This window comes from Archocentrus centrarchus, chromosome 21 (assembly GCF_007364275.1).
Source record: "Archocentrus centrarchus isolate MPI-CPG fArcCen1 chromosome 21, fArcCen1, whole genome shotgun sequence".
Lineage (NCBI taxonomy): Eukaryota > Metazoa > Chordata > Actinopteri > Cichliformes > Cichlidae > Archocentrus > Archocentrus centrarchus.
In genome coordinates this window covers 7,758,973-7,775,560 of record NC_044366.1, presented here as the reverse complement: position 1 = coordinate 7,775,560, position 16,588 = coordinate 7,758,973, and the positions used below count along the sequence as shown (strand labels likewise).

The 16,588-nt window shown below is 41.4% G+C and overlaps 1 protein-coding gene across 2 annotated transcripts in view; it reads right to left on the bottom strand.

Annotated features, from left to right (window-relative positions):
* hdac4 (histone deacetylase 4) overlaps positions 1-16,588 on the bottom strand; it is a 124,636-nt gene that overhangs the window by 38,349 nt on the left and 69,699 nt on the right. For both annotated transcript variants that reach the window (XM_030757903.1, XM_030757905.1), the window contains 9 exons: positions 14,400-14,588; positions 14,159-14,304; positions 13,118-13,268; positions 11,079-11,199; positions 8,654-8,769; positions 2,333-2,461; positions 2,080-2,186; positions 765-884; positions 202-415 (listed from right to left, as the gene is read on the bottom strand). In XM_030757903.1, the coding sequence (XP_030613763.1) occupies positions 202-415; positions 765-884; positions 2,080-2,186; positions 2,333-2,461; positions 8,654-8,769; positions 11,079-11,199; positions 13,118-13,268; positions 14,159-14,304; positions 14,400-14,588 (1,293 nt within the window). The remainder of the gene's footprint in view (positions 1-201; positions 416-764; positions 885-2,079; positions 2,187-2,332; positions 2,462-8,653; positions 8,770-11,078; positions 11,200-13,117; positions 13,269-14,158; positions 14,305-14,399; positions 14,589-16,588) is intronic.

Genomic DNA, 16,588 nt, shown 5'->3' with positions numbered 1-16,588 from the left:
GTATGTACATGATATTTCCAGTTTTAATTTTGGTGCAGCTGGGAACAAACAATGTAATCCCTAAAGCTCAGATCAGAAACAGTATAATATTTGGGCTTTAAATTCATTTGGTGAACCACACACTATCAATAATTCAAACTCCTCCACTGTCTTAATAGGAGAAAAAGGATAAATATTGCAAATATTGCAGTGAAAACTGACCCATTGGACTGTGGCTCTGCTCCAGCAATACCATGTGTTGGAGGAGGGGGTTGTGACCAGCCGTGCCCCCTCCAGGCCCCTCCCTGTCCAGTGCTGAAGATGCCAAGTAGGAGGGCAGGTGGGCAGTGTGCAGGAAAGGAGGGGTCAGTGAAATGCCCTGCTGTAACGCAGGCAATGCCAGATGACTCTCACCATCTTGGTGTCCCGATACCACCTGCAAAGAGATTGAGACACAAGCAGGGAGAAGGAAAGAGACGGGCAGATGGAGAGAGAGAGAAGCGAAAAATGAGACAGAGAGGCATTAAGATGGGCAAAGAAGGAAAGGCAAATAAAAGCAATGACAAAACTGATGAGCTGAAATCCACTTAGAGACTCTGTAATCTTCGTGTGCATATCCCAACCACCACTGTATTCATAAAGAAACTAACCAATTAATCTTAACAATGATGTGATGACTTGCTTAAACCCATGTCTGATGCATGTTTTCCTAACAAAAGATTCATTATAAATAATGTTCTATTTTACAGTTTCATTCTGTGATATTTTGTATCACATGGACTCACAGTGCTAGCAGGACCTGTGGCTGGCAGGCCCAAGGTGATGTTGGGCAGAGAAGGAGAGGTGTAGAGAGAGAGCTGGCTAATTGAACCTTCCCGTGCTGCCAACCTCTGAAGCAGGGAGGCCTGCAAAGACGTCCACATTAACATGAAAGTAAACACAGTGTGGATACAAAGAAACAGTATTATATACAACACAAGACTTTTCAAACTCTTTTGGTCTCCATGGCTACTTAACCCCTTTGTGACAACTGTATGGAGACTGAATATTTTTAAAACTCCTGTAGGGTGAGGCCATGTGGCTCCAGACCCATCCAAACAGGTCACTGAAGTCTACTGATGTACTTTTACAAGTAAAATTTAGTCACAGAGTTTGGTAGTGAAAGAGTTAAAGACTCAAAGCAACAGAGGTGATTAGCATGATGTAGGAGGATACCGAACGCAGTGAAAAAAGCTGCTGGAGCGCCCATGCAAGTCAGACTTGTGGAAGTACCCCTCATGTCTCTTTGGAACTAAAAAGATGTTTATCAATGTGTGCAGCTCACTTTAAAACATATCTGACTTGAAAATTGCAAAATAAGTGAAAATGTGTTGATAGGAGTCTGCAATCAGTCAGCAACTCCAACTGTCCCAGCATGTGGTGAGTTCACCATTTTTGCACCTTAAGAAAAGTTTGTGATGCGGTTTAAAGTGGGTTATTTGTCCTTGAGTTTTCTGTGTAGCCTGTATGACTCATGCATTATAATTGTATTATCTAGGACTGATTCTTGGAGCACTTTTTTAAATGTCACTGTTTTGTGAACATATGATGGAGATGTGTATGAGCAACACTATGAATTTGGGCCTCTGTCACCATTTATGTCTTTAATGAAACAGCAATAAGAGCTGAGCAGGATACCTCTCCTCTCAAAGTTGGTTGTCCCTGCAGTCCTTATGCTCTGGCACCGACCCTGTCGCCCAGTTAAATTTGTTATAGAGTTATTCATGACTAAAGGCCTGGCTGCTTGAACTGACAGGTTTCTCTGAAAAGTGAAATTCAAGTATGATCTTCTTTTGTTACTTAGCACTAATTAGCAGGTCTAATCTGTCTGCAATGCACTCTCACAGTTTATGGTTGCAAACTGCTTACCAAGTTTGGTAGCAATGGTTGACGTCATGATGACCAAGTCTTTCTTTGTTATACAGTCTATATACACACAGACTGAGGCCTCTCTTAAAATTAATTATCATTGCAAATCCCGGAGTTCTTGAGTCACCCGTTTGCTTCCCAAACACAGATCCCAAACAGACACGTGCATATTACAGATGCCATGATATTTACCTCTCCTGGACTGCTGCAGATTGTTCCCCCATTCTCAGTGGGGATGTTACCAGAGCCATTGTTGGGTGAACTGGGACCTGAGCCTGGTGCACTGTTGCATGCAGACTCTAGAGTAGACACATTGTGTTTAAAAAAAAAAAAAAAAAAAAAATTAATAAACTTTTTGCACTTAATTGCAAATAGCTTTTTGTTTTTTTACTATTCATAATAGCACCTTAAATAAAAAATAAAATTAAGTTACAAGAGTACTTACCAGCCACGTCTAGAGAACGCTTCTTGGCAGTAGCAATGTGTCCATCTTTCCTACGGAGCAGAGGGCTGCTGCGACGCTCTGTCACCTTCTGTTTTAGTCGGGAGCGAAGCTTTAGGTTGGGCTCAGAGGCTGAAAAGACACAAACATCCATACATTTCATTTAAATTCAATTCAGTTTTATTTTTATAGTCCCAAATCACAACAACTGTCACCTCAAGGTGCTTTGTAATTATTATATTATAGAGTATTACAGTATATTTAATATAAAAAAAAAAACAGACTTTCTTTGACTTAGATTAGAATCAAAGTAATAAACACATGTATGTGTCACCCTTTGTGATGTGTGCCAGATGACAGGCTTAGGTGTTTAATTTCAAACTAAGCCATTAATTAGCCCCATAAATGACTTAAAGGTACAGTCAGTAATTTTTTTGAGGTTATTTAATAGAAAAGAAAGGATACTGTAATTCTAAATATAAATAGATTAGTGTGTAATTACATCTTCCAGCAAATAGATGCATTCTCATAAACTTATAATGAATCCATTAAGAATACATAGGATCAGGTGGGGGTTTTGTGGAAGCCACCATGTTCCCCCACCATATTTGAATATCACGTTTTACATACGTGACCGGCCACATACGCAGTACACCAAAGGAGGAGGAGGAGGAGAGAGGTTGTAGGCATTCAAATGCCACGGAGAGACATTTATATTTGTGGCTGCACCTTCAGACTCAAAATATGAAGCATCATACCAGTGTTTTATCATCTGAGAAGGGGTCCCCTTCACTGAAGAAGCAAAAATGGGAAGGAAAGAGACAACGTCACTGGAATCTTAACAAATAGTCATCCTCTTCCTCCTCATCTCATGCCGGCTAACAGAGGCTACCAGCAGTGCTTATTGACAGAAAGGTTCAGCATATCCTCAACAGCTCACCACCTTTATGGGACTCCTTTCACAAAGTTTTACAGCCTCTTCCAGAGTAAATAGAGTTGGACGCTGCCGCTGTAGCCAGGATTATGCACTTGAATTGGGAGGGGTAAGAAAACAGAACTCAGTTGACTACAATCTACTGACATGTAGCTGTGAAAATTTTACACAATGTGACTACACATTACAGAGTCTCTCTCTAAACTGGTAATCTAGCCCTCAGAGTTGTGGGTCACACAACCGGGAGCTTGTTTGTTTGCATGTAGTGGTGCTAATGAGCTTGTCCCTATAGGCTGCACTGTATGCACTGGCCGACATATTTGGGAGCTGAGGTTTGCCATCATCGTGTGACACAGGGAAGCGGTGCAACACCAAGGCAAGCAGCCAAATGGCAGCTTCCTTGACCCCCACGCTTAATGATACTGCCTTCACGCTCTGCTAATGAACACTGCTTGCTTCCAGACACTTCCAATCCAATACAAATAAAAGAAATGAGAAAAAAAAACTGCCAGTGTATGGTTTCAATTGGGTTAGTATGCATATGCTACAGTATGTGTGGCTCTGTCTGTAAGTGGATGCTCCTGTTCTGGATTGGCAGCGTGGGAAGGTGCTAGATGAAGGTGCTAGTATATTATGGGATTCTTTTCATGTCAGGACCAGGATCTGATCTTTTCTGCATAACGTTGCTTTGGTGTCTCTGCTGCAGACAGTATACCAAACGGAGGCAGTTTTATTCCCTCCTCCATTGGCTTTCTTCCGTTCAATTAGGTAAAGCAGGACGGTTGACCAAGAGTTGACCCAATGCTCGTCTCTTGACCTAGTATCAAATAGACCATGCCACGTTCATTAGCCTCAGAGAAGGAGGTGGGGCTGTTTGGTACAGCCAAGTGGAAGAGATTCTTTGTGTATTGTGGAGATTTATTCCGCAGTAGAGGAATCATTCTGGGTCATTACAAACCCTCTGGCCCCTAGAATGCCAATCAAAGTAGGATAATGCACCAAGTTTTAATGTACTTCAAAGAGGTGCAAGTTTCGTTATACCTTCTGGTCAGTGGGGATGAGATAAACTATCATGAATTGATAATGTCCAAGTACTTTTTTAAATGCACTCTCAATTTTAAGGGGAACAGTGCTGCAGAACTTATGAAAGTCAATTATTTAAAAAAGATCTTCTTAGTGGAGGGCACTCTTCTAAAGTCTTTGTTAAGAGGGATCGGGTGAGTCAGGATAAAATGCTATGCATTAGTTTAACTGGAGGAAACCCTGGGAGAATGAAGCCTATGAGAGAAGGAGCACAGTGCATTAAAGTTTTATTTTAGTCTACTGCATGCTAAACTGTAATAGCCTGATATTTTGACATTACCATTCTTTTAGTATTGTCACAATGACGACTGACAAACAATAACTGCATGTTAGATTTTCACAGTTTTAACAATCTACGCTTTAATAAACAAAGCAGAACTAAAGCTGACCTTTGTGGATTTCCCATATAATACAAAAAGCATTTGGTGTTATTGCAGCCACTTTGCATGAATGTTGACATTCACTGACGGAGTTTGCAGCTGTAATAGTTTAGCTGACTGACACTGGCTCTGATTTAAACACGATTCAGTGATTTTAATACTTTAATAACTGCTGTGTTGAAAATTTGGCTTGTGCTATTTATTATGCTTCTGATTTGAGCCACTCTGCTGATCTACCTCCATCAAAAGTACTTAAATGCATAAAATGCCTCTCGGTGTTTCAGGGCTACCTGTGAACTAACCAGTTAGGTGGGCCTTTCCACTCTATATATACACACCATTGATTGTTTATGAGTGTTTATACATTAATAACAGGGGGGGTTGTCCCAAGCTATTACGATATGGACAGATAAAGGGAGTGGCTCAAGAGTGACCGCTACCAAAGGAGAAATTGGAGATTAGAAGGATGCTAGAGGGACAGTGAAAGAGACAAGGAAGGAGGGTGAAGCAGGAGTATGCCTTTGTTGGGCACCAGTCACAATGGGGTGTTCACCTCAGGACGCTGTGACTTTGAAGGGTGTTAATGCCGACTGGGCAAAAGCACACCAGCATGCACATGTGTGAACACACTCGCTGCAGAGGGCCCAGACTGTTTTTTTTCTGCTGATGGTGGCATTTTACTGCAGCCCTTTCTGCCTCCTTAACCTCCATCCATGCCCTTCTTTTTCTGGCTTAGTCCAAGTCTCCATTTCTCCATTTTCTGTGGAATTATTTGCTCCTTATTGCTGAGTCTATATGGACACACTGTGGGCAACCTTTGGCAAAGATGGACATCCTGCCATGTTACAGCACAAGTTATCTCCCTACTGTATGAAGATTACGACCTAGAAGAAAATAAAGTTTTTTAAAAGCATTTTTTAAATTTAGATTATCTCTTGGCCAGAGCAATACATAAGATTACATTATGTATTCTGTGGCCTTGTAGCTGTGATAACAGACGGGACATTTATTGATCAGGAAGAAAATTAGTTTCTACAACCCACAGTCCAAGCACGAGAAAGGGTGATATGTCACACTAGCAAAATATCCTCAAAGCATCCTGATGAAACATGGCTAACAGACACTGGTGTATTATGTGTTTTTGTTGTGTCTTCCCTTTACTGCCCTTTGCTTGTGATTTCCTGCTCATGGAAAAGGACAATTAAAACTCTGAAGATCTGTCTCCGATCTCTTACAGTGGATATCTTCAAGTGTAAGAGATCTGTCTCCGATCTCTTACACTTGAAGATATCCACTGTAACATTTCAGATTAAACGTCTGTATATGTGGTATTTAATATTTCAATAGGGAGTTGACAGGGAAACTGGTTCTCAGATACAAAACATATTGATCAGCTGCTCATTTGTTTTGACAGATAGGAGTCCCGGGCTAAGAGCGTCAGGCGAGGGGGAAGCCGTGCTGCTGTGCCAGGGAAAGAGAGGGAGGAAGGGAGATTTATGGAAATCAATAGGGCAGTTTGCTGAAACTCATCAACAGGGCATCCGAGAAACATCATATATGGATGTACATTAGATAAATGGATTAGATGAGCATAAAAACAAAGACGTATAGATAAGCCTTTGTCTCATTTACATGTGTTCCACAAAACATAAAACACAAATAAAGCTAATCAACTTTGATTAAGCGTTTCACTAAAGCCATATTATGGCATAAGAAGAGAGAATTGTGATTAAAAACCATAATTCAAAAAAAAAAAAAAATCTCCTGTGGACACATAAAATAAATATGAGCATGAGACATCAACGAGCTCACCGACAGTTTCCCTTTGATTACAAACACTAAGGCTTTCTCAGGGGACGTGCAATTGTTAAAAATCAGTGACAGCCGAGTAGTATATGAGCAAGGTGGGTGGAAGAATGTGGTGATTTTTCCATTTCAGCTATTTTACTGCCACTTGTAACATACCAGAGCAAACCATGAGTGCAAAAGCACAACCAATTTAAATCCCAGCAACATCGCAAACTGAGTCTGATATTAATTATATTAAAAAAAACAAACAAGGTTTTACATGTTTTGGTTTTGCTTGATTTGTCTTTTGTTTAGTTTAATATGTAAGGCGTGCTAACGTCCATCTAGCCCACCAATCAGTGTGCAACTGGCGTTAGATAAGAACAATAGAGGGTAGTTCTTATCTAATCTCACGAGGTTCAAAGGTAAGATGTAAGGGAGACCTTCCTGGCTACAGACACCAGAAATATACAAAATGTAAAGCTGAATTGGATAAAAGAAGGGAAAGGAAAGTTCTGTATTGCATGCGGATATCCTGCATGGTTCTGCATTTAGTGCAAAGTGTGGTATGGGAATGTCAGTGTGTGATCTTGTATGAAAGGGAAATGGAGAAGGGGGTCAGCATGACAAGTCTGCCTCTGTCGTGAAGGCCTTGCAGACTTCCTGCCATAGCATTCAAAGTAGCCTTCTGTGTTCTAAGAGTCATTACCACAAAGCCCTTCATACTTGGGACAATGAACCCCTTCTGTAATATACTGTGTGCCTGAACTTGCTAGTCAAAAAATAATTTTTAATGCACGTTCAATGATCACAAAAGGGCAAAAACGTCATGTGTGACAGATCCAGTCGTCAGAGGAGTGCACAACTGTGGAAACCGCTGTTACTCACTTCCTCTGAACAGAGTTCATATATTCACGTCAGTCAGTCTAATCTGATCTATGTCTGCTCACTATTGACACAACAGTTCCTCAAAAGCCGTGTGTGTGTGTGTGTGTGTGTGTGTGTGTGTGTGTGTGTGTGTGTGTGTGTGTGTGTCTATATGCAATCAGTATTCCATCTTTGGCTCTGCTCACAGCGCACACATATATTGCCAAATACCTCAAAATTCAAAGCATCTTTATCATAAAGATATCTTCGCATGCGCACTCTCATTTTTAATTAACTGCTCCATCAAACCTTGTGTCAGTGAGTAGTGTGAATTTTTAAGTTGTGAATATTTCTCAGGGTAAAATTCCTAAATTACATAGAGTGTCCCTGAAAGTTGAAACTCGCAGTCTGAGTTTGTGTGCCAGGAAAAATCATTCCTGCCTCCAACTCGCAGCAGGTGGGCAAGAGTGCAGAGTACAGAGTTTGGCCTCCAGCTGTGAAAGCAGCCAGTGATACCGCCAAAGCAGCTGCTGACGCTAAGTGAATAATCACAGCTTGGCTGTACTTAATATGGACAGATGGACACAATCTGATGCATCCAAAAGGCAGGAAGTTTGGTTTTACATTCCTTTTAGGACATTTCATAAAGGTAATCAAGTGCTGTGTTATGAGTGCTATGACTGATCCACAGTATCTGTGAAGAAGTGTGATGGAATGACTGAGTTAAAATCTGCGTTAAAGAATGCAAAACAGGCAAATAGCCAACGAAGTTTTTAAAAGGAAACTCTACGAGCAAAAAGCTGACCATAAACAATAATATTTCTACTCGCGTTTACTTTAAGACAAGAAAAATGTTTTTCAGAACCATTTAAAAAAATTTTTTAAATCTGAGTTTGTGCTGGTTGCCTGACAACTTGCCCATTGTTGTCATTTCTACTCTGGCTTTGCATACTAAACCAACAAAATTGAGCCAGCTTCCAGTCTTTATGCAAAGCTAAGCTAAGCTAACTGACTACTAACCACACAGAGTGGCACTAATCCTCACATCAAACTCTCAGCTACTTAGAGTGGCTCCACTCTCGTCCATCTTCTGATGTGTCTTTTTAAAGAATTTTAGAAGCTCCTATAAATCTTTCTGTGGTTCGTGACTTTGATACCCAGTAAAACAAAACTTTCAAGTTACTAAATCAGGAAAAAGGAAGATCAGTGCAGCATCGTTGGAAGTGTGAGGAATGTCAACGATCAACAATATGTCAGCAAAACCTTCTGCACCTGTTTTGCGGAGAGGGAAGTCATCTTTTGAGTCATATGTGCCCAGGATTGGATTGTATGCTGACAGTGCTGTTTGGGGAGGTGAGCTCTGGTCCAAAGAGCTATGCTGGGTTTTTCTGCAAAAAAAAAAAAAAAAAAGTTAAATGATCAGAGTAACATGTAACATGAATGGAGTAATTCTGTGCGGCTAAGCGCTGGCTGCATACACATAACATCTTCCAAGCTCAATCTATTACTATATTTGACTTTTGATACTCACACACCCACACACACACGGGGAGTTAAAAGACAGCTTGTGTCTTCTCTCCAAAGTCAGCTAGACACGTCAGAGTGTGGACAACAATGTGGGTGGAAAGAAGAAAAAGGCAAAGAGTAGAGGGACGAAGCCTGAAAGCTGAAAGCTTTATCTTTTTATTTTATTTTAAGACAGCAAAAAGGCTGAAGATTGGCTAAAAATGTGCAGACACAGGCGAGACAAAGAGGGAATATGTATATGAAAGAGGTGAGGGGAATGCTAACAGGTCAAACAAACAGGGAGAACCCTAAAGAAATAGGAAATGGTGATAAGTCGGACATATAGTGACTGGTTGCACAGTTTTCCTGATTATTCTATCATCTCCTGCCTTGGCAGAAATGTTTGGCTGCTTAAAGCCTCTTCAAATATTTAAAGCACAGGAGAGGTGCTATTGTCTTTTCTCTCTGCCCACTTCAAACACACACACACACACACACACACACACACACACACACACACACACACACACACACACACACACACACACACACACACACACACACACACACACACACACCTCAAAGAGAGCTAGCTGTCAATCACTGACAACAAACACTGACAGAAAAAAAAAAAAAGCCTCATTGCTTCAACACTTTCTCTGTAGCTCGACTCAGAGAGGCTAATGCTGATGTTGGAAACTTGATGTGAACACAAAAGCACATCAATGACAGACGCCTACACAACAGGAGTTCATAACACCACGGGGTTTGCCATGTTTGCAAAGCCAGGATGATGATGAGAGACTTTCATGTTGCTCATCAATGGCTTTTATGTTTGATATTTTTTCCTAGTGTGGATTTTTTTTTCCCTGAGTAGATAAGAAAAAGGCAGCAACCCAAAGACTCCTAAATGTACAAGAAATAAGGCATGCTGATATTTCATAGCTCTGAATTTTAAGGTTATTGAATGTGAAATAAAAAAAAAAAAGTAAGACCAAGTGTTTTCACATCAGTGTGCCTTAGATTGAATCTATAAGTCTATATTAATCCACCTGATGGTTGCAGCACCATTCTGGTGGCAGGGAGAATGCTGCATAAAATGCTAATCCAAAACGCAGCATCCTGGTTTCTATCCTGATGGGAATGGTTAGCTTCCCATCAGGATAGAAATATAATAACCCTTCCTTCTAAGGAGTCAAGTGGACAAACTGTACCACAGAGGAACCGAGCCACAAGGTCCAGCCGGCCACTGTAGGGGTCAGAGGGTTAGGACTGTCATTTAACTCCTCAGTCATTTGAAGAAACTGCTCTAGAATTCTTTCATTTTTTAAATATTTATTTTGTCTTTTAAAAACAGAAAAGCTATGCATGTTGCAAGGTGAGTTAAAAATACAAAAAAAATAAAAAAAAATTCTTATCAGTAATCCATAGCAGTTGTTAATTCATAAAAGTAGCAGGATGCCAATTTTTTTTAACCACCTATCCAGTTCAGCGTTACAGCGAGGCTGAAGCCTATCCCAGCATTGCCAATTAGCTTACCCTATGCATGTCTTTGGACTGTGGAAGGAAGCCAGAGCCAAAAGGAGAACATGAACACTCCACACAGAAAGGCCACAGCCTGGATTTGAACCCAGGACCTTCCTGCTGCGACAGCAGTAACCACTGCACCACCATACACAATAGTACAGTTACACTAGCCAGAACAGCGTGACCATGTGCAATGAACTTGCAATCTCATTGCAAGCTTGCAATCTCAACCAACGATTTCAATGAAATGGTTGGTTCGAAGGTGGAGACCAGGTCTGTGACCACTCGCAGCCAGCCGCCATCTTCAAAACTGACTTTGTGTTTTGTTTTTTTTCAAACTAACAGCGATAAAACAGCAATAAGATGGAACTCGCTGATGCAAATCAGTCTGCTATCAGTTTCCACCTGAATGGGGTCTGATTGGCAAATATGTGCAACCTGTTTGTAATAATACAGCTATTAACTGTGATAAATCAGTGAAAGTTACAAATCTGTTGCCATCTACATACACAGAAATTCACCTTTACTACTTACATTCAGAGTCCAGCCAAAACCTCATTGATCTGAAACACAAATTCAGAAATTCCTCCACAGATAGCGACGTAGTTGCTGCAGGACAGCGACTTAACTGCAAAACACACACGGGCACTCAGATGACACTCACCCATACCAGTAGCGTGGGTCGCTGGGCAGACAGTGGTTTAGGTTTCGCTGAGCCAAGGCTTTCTTTTTGTTCAGAACAAATTCCTGAAGTCGCATCTTTACCTCTGTACTGGCGACTGCACCTGCACCGCAACACAGAGACCAGGAGAACAGCAAGCAAACATAAGTACATTTTTCAGCACAACCCTGTTCTTCCCACACGAACACAAAGAACCCTTTTGCTTTATATGAGCTTCTACTGTATTATCCAATCTGTGAAACTACTAGGAAGATTATAACAACATTCATCCATACTTTGACAGATAATGGGTTGCGAAGTTCTACAATCAGAGTGCACAATCGTGCATTAGAGTTTCACTGAAATCCCACTGAGACGACAGCAGTGCTATGTAACTTGCCTTGAAGACGTGCATCATGAGTTTCACTCAGCTCCTGGTCTCTACTCAATTACCAACCTCCTCTCACGGCAACAAACAAATCGTCAAGGGAGGGAGACAGAGACGAGTGAGAGGGAGGGAGAGGCGAAGAGTGAGGGAAGCCTGGCTTTAAAAAAGTGTTTTCAGAAAGTAGGGAATACAGCAGAGGTGTGTTTTCATTAGAATTTGACAGCGGGAGTGCTAACAGGTGATGTGTCAAGCCTCAGAGCGGAAGTGGTAAATTCACTGTGTGAGAATGACAACAGCTAATATATGTTCCCTAAATCATGGTGCAGCTGGAAGTGCTGACATCCCAGTATGTCTGCTTTGCCACTGAAGCAAATTGGCTTTTATGAGACTGCCTTCAATGCAATTTAGTGCAGTACTTAACAAAGCTTCCTCTGTTTGCAACCCAATGCTTTTTCCATAGACGTCAAACTGTAGGCTCACTTTGCTCAGTGCAGGATGATTGAGAAAAAAAGGGGCATTACTGGGGAAAAAATGTCTCTAAAAGTGGGTGCACATATATAGTATATATTCTAGTAGTATATCAGTATGAATACAGTGAGTACTTTTCTCCTGTTAGATTGTCTTTGCAGTCATATCCAAAATATAATCAGTTCATTCACGATGTGAAAATGTGCGCATATACATAACAGCATCAAAGAATGCATCGTTCCTCTATTACAAGAAATATTCAAGTCAGAGTAAGTATAAGTGGATAAACAATGTAGTAAAGTGCAGTTAAGAAATGGCAATGAAGGGGCAAGTTTAGTGTCATTCAACAAGGAAATTGAAAGTGAATTACACAGTGTGTAAAGTCGTTCATACAAGACCTATTTATGTAGTAATGTAGTAGCAATTAGGAAAGCAATTAGCTTGGCACTGCTAAAATAATAAATAAATACATTATTGGAGAGAATAACTAGAATATTTAGAGGAGAAAAAGGGGTGGGGGCTATAAATTATCAGCCGTTGTAAAGATTCACAGCTTGGACCTGTTGTAGCAATTCTGTGTGTCCAATTCTCAGCACAGTTATTGGTGAGTTCAGTGATTAAATAATTGATGCAATGGTGGTCAAAGGAGATTATACAAGAGCAAAGTTGGGGGAAAAAAGGTTTAAAGGAAATGAAAAAAGAGAGAGAAAACTGCCTGGTTCAGTTTTATTGCTGTCATTTTGTGTGGCCGTAAAAAAAAAATTTAAGTCATGACATGCCTTTCTCTTCAATGTCTCGCCCCTCTAACCTTGTCTTGGCTGTCTTATTATTATGATACTCCCTGTGGTGAATGTGTGAGGTCAGGCTGTTCTGACTGCTGTGCTATAACTACAGGTGCTGTGACAGAGGGGCTGCAGGGGCCAAGTTCCTGCAACACCTGCTGTGATAATATGACATGGTGTTTCTGCGCAGGTACAGCAGATGTTGGCAGCACACAGGAGAGTGAATACACGCTCGGTCAAACAAAACAGCTTCATTAAGGCTTTGTTCAGACCACCTCTGAACCACTGTAAGGTAAATCCACGGACTGAACTGATTCTATTTTGGCCATTCTGATCAGAACATTGTGCACATAACTCTTGGTCCCTTTCTTTAAAAATAATTCTTTCTAGCAGTTACTACTCACTCTCTTGTCCCCTCTCCTTGTTTTTGAGTTGATGGAGTTTGTGTTCCCGCTGCTGCTTCTCCAGCTGCTCCTCGTGACGTTGTTGCTCCATCTTCCTGTGGTGCTCCAGCAGCTCTTGTTGATGCTTGAGCGCCAGTAACTCCTGTTGGTGCTGGTGGAGAGAAGGACAAGGAGAATAAAGAATGACTACAAGCTGAAATGACTTTCTTTCAGTAAAGTATAGTACAGCCAATACCTCACAACTTATTTGAAAGCTGGCTTATTTATTTATTTTGGCCATACCATCAGTCTGGGTGCAGCTTTGAGGTCTGAAAAGTGAAGCCATCATGGAAGTGCCTTAAACCTGCATTATTTTTAATTGCCACAAGGTGGTGATAGCTGTGGTTGTGGTCCTATAGGAGTCTGTGGGGAAACAGCCCTCAGACTTGACCTCAGTAAACATTTTCCTGATGAATTTATGGGCTCAGTCACTCATTTCGGTTGATACTGAATAAAATACTTTTCATACATTTTAGTTATTTTATTTTATATTGGATTGTCTAGGGTATGCTCACTGGCCGGCAACCTGTGGTTGACAGGTAGTTAGCGAGTAAGCACGGGGTTTCACATCAGCTTCACCCCTCGCTTGTCACGTCTGGGTTCAAAACATCAAGAGTGAAACAGCTTCAAAACAGGAGTTCACAAACCAGTGGGTGACATCGAGGTAGCTGCGTCCATTAGATGTATTTGCAGCCCAAACTGACAATCTTTGTAGCCTAGGTTAGTGGTCCGGGCAACAGAGTGAGGCTTTTTTTTTTTTTTTTAAAAAGCATGGTGAGTTACTCACGAAATACCACCACTAGATCAAATTACACCACCACAGACTCTTAAATGTACGCATGCCATTTGTTTCCTTCTGTCCTTCACAAGGCATATTTCTGCTGAGTACACACCTGCAGTATCCAGGGAAGAACTCCTGCCCCACCCTCTATCTAGGTTTCACACAAGTACACACAGAGGAGAGGACCTTTACTCCTCTCCATCTTCATCCCAGCACCTCACCTTGATATGTTCCTGCAGCTGAACTTCATGTTGTCGTGACAGCTGTTCGTGTTGCCTCTGAAACTCTGCAATGAGTAACTGCCTCTGGAGCTGTTGCTTGTGTTTAAGAGCCACCAGCTCCTGCTGCAGGTGCTGTTCCTGCTGGCCTGTAGAAGGTTTTGAAGACCTGATTACTCAGCACATCTACAGTGACGGGTGTAGTTAAAATGGTTGGGATATCATAAGATAAACAGAGACTTACTAATGACTGGTCCACGGCCTGTTTCTGTTGATGTGGGACAAGCTGTGGAAGTGGGTGGGGTGGGGTGGGGTGGAGGAACCAGCCCAAAGGGGGGCTGCTGTTGGTGGTGGTGAGCGTGGTCCACTACGCGCAGATCCATGGGAAGGATGGCTGTGGCGGTGGAGGGCAGCGCTGCTGTGCTCACGTCCACTGAAACAGAAGGGAGTCAAAAAGGGAACAGAGATAGAGGAACACTAGATTATTCATTTATATTAAAACTGTAATTATTTAAAGATCATTTTTAAATTCCTTTAATAGCAGCTGTCTTTGATCCAAATGAGACAGACGGACACTTGTTACATCAGATGCCCAGACTCAGTAGCCGTGCCAGCTGCACTCATTGCACTTCATACTGCTTGTGGTTGCCTGTAATGTTAGTACACTCAGGACTTAAGTCTGTTTTTATAGCTGTACACACTAGATAAGAGCATTAGGGACACACCAAAACATAAAATGTGTCTGAGATTTTGAAAGCTGGAGATCATCAGCGCATCAGAGTATGCAGCGGAGGGAGAAAATGTGTTTACATAAATCCATACAAACATCAGAGAGCAAAAGCAGCCCCCCTGCAACATGAGTTTTGCAGCAAGGATTTGCTGACATCCATGTGCATGTTTGTGTTTCCACTTTTACTGTGTGTGTGTGTGTGTGTGTGTGTGTAACACTTTTGCTCTTTCAAACCACACACACTGCATCTGTCATGCTCAACCCTCAAAAACTCAAGTTTAGACACAGCACTCTGAAGAAAAAGGTTGCAGGTATCCGCCCTTCAAACCTCATGTCAAGGTGTTAAAATGTTAGCAGACGGGCCATGTGCCTAAACCGTGACACTGTTTTTGTTGCATCCCTTATGATTTACGCAATCTACATCATATAATCTGCTTTATATGAGTAATCCAGTGAGGGTAGTACAGGGTCTGCCATGATGTGTAGTAAGAGAAAATAAATGAAAGGTAATACCCTGCTTCAACACCCCTGCCTGGCATGCAACAGCTAGGGGTACAATCAGATTACTTCTCTACAAGCAAACAACACAGCAGCTTATACACAAAAAGTAGTCCATCAGACAAACGAGGAAAAAAAAAAGAAAAAAGATTGTTTTGCCTTGATCTACAGCTTGGAATAAAACATGCTGTGATCAAACACCATTAGCACACTGCTTCATTCATTCTAAATAGTGCAAATTTAATTTCTGAAGTAAAACTTGTTAAAAAGAAGGCAAACCAGAGTCTTAAGCCAAAAAAGGTTGAAACAAAAATCTATGCAGTGATGCAATCAAATATACTCTTGATTTATACATCAAAACCTCATGTGCACCATTCGGTCTACTCTGATCAATATCTGCTGTGTGGAGAACCACCTTGCACCATGCCAGGCCCTCTGCCAGCAATCAATAACCTGAAACCAGTGGAAGGGTTCCCCAGCCTATCATGGATGTCCTGGCATTCCCGGTGGCCAATGAGGTGGTGATGGAGTTGCAGTTATTTGCAGTGATGGGCCAATGACATCTTTGGTACTAGGCAGGTTTTCAGTGCGGACAGAAACTTGACACCACCCAATGGGACAGCATGGGAGAAAAGAAAGGGTGTGGCTAGGCCTGACTTGCTGGTGCTTCGCTGGTGCACATGTGTGCGTGTTTAATTGTATCACTACGCTTGCAGGGACTTGTTTATAGGCTGGACATCAGAAGTAATTTTTTTTTCTGTTAAGTCCTTTAGTTTGAAAAGATGAAAAGGGCTAGGCTTAGATTTAATTAGGCAAGGGTGGAGGTTTTATTTAAAGATTTAGGAGTTTATTATCCAACTGCACTGCTTTTGGTGTTCTTAAAAAAAAATAATGCCAGGTGATTTTACCAGCATTTACTGTGACAGGTTAGGCAAGTGGAAAAGAGTCATCTGTGTCTACATGCATGAGCCTCATTAGAGGATACCAATGATTGTTTCAGTCCAAAGAGTCTGTGCCAATTGCCCGTGTTATCCAAACAAAGCTATCCACACTGAACCATGTTCAAATTCAGCCCACCACCTCTCACGCAAACATTTACACAAACATGTCAGCTGTTTACACACATACTTAATAAGCAGTAAACATCAAGGTCAAAACAAACAAAACCTTTTGTTTGCCCATCAGCAGTAATAAACATGCATTGA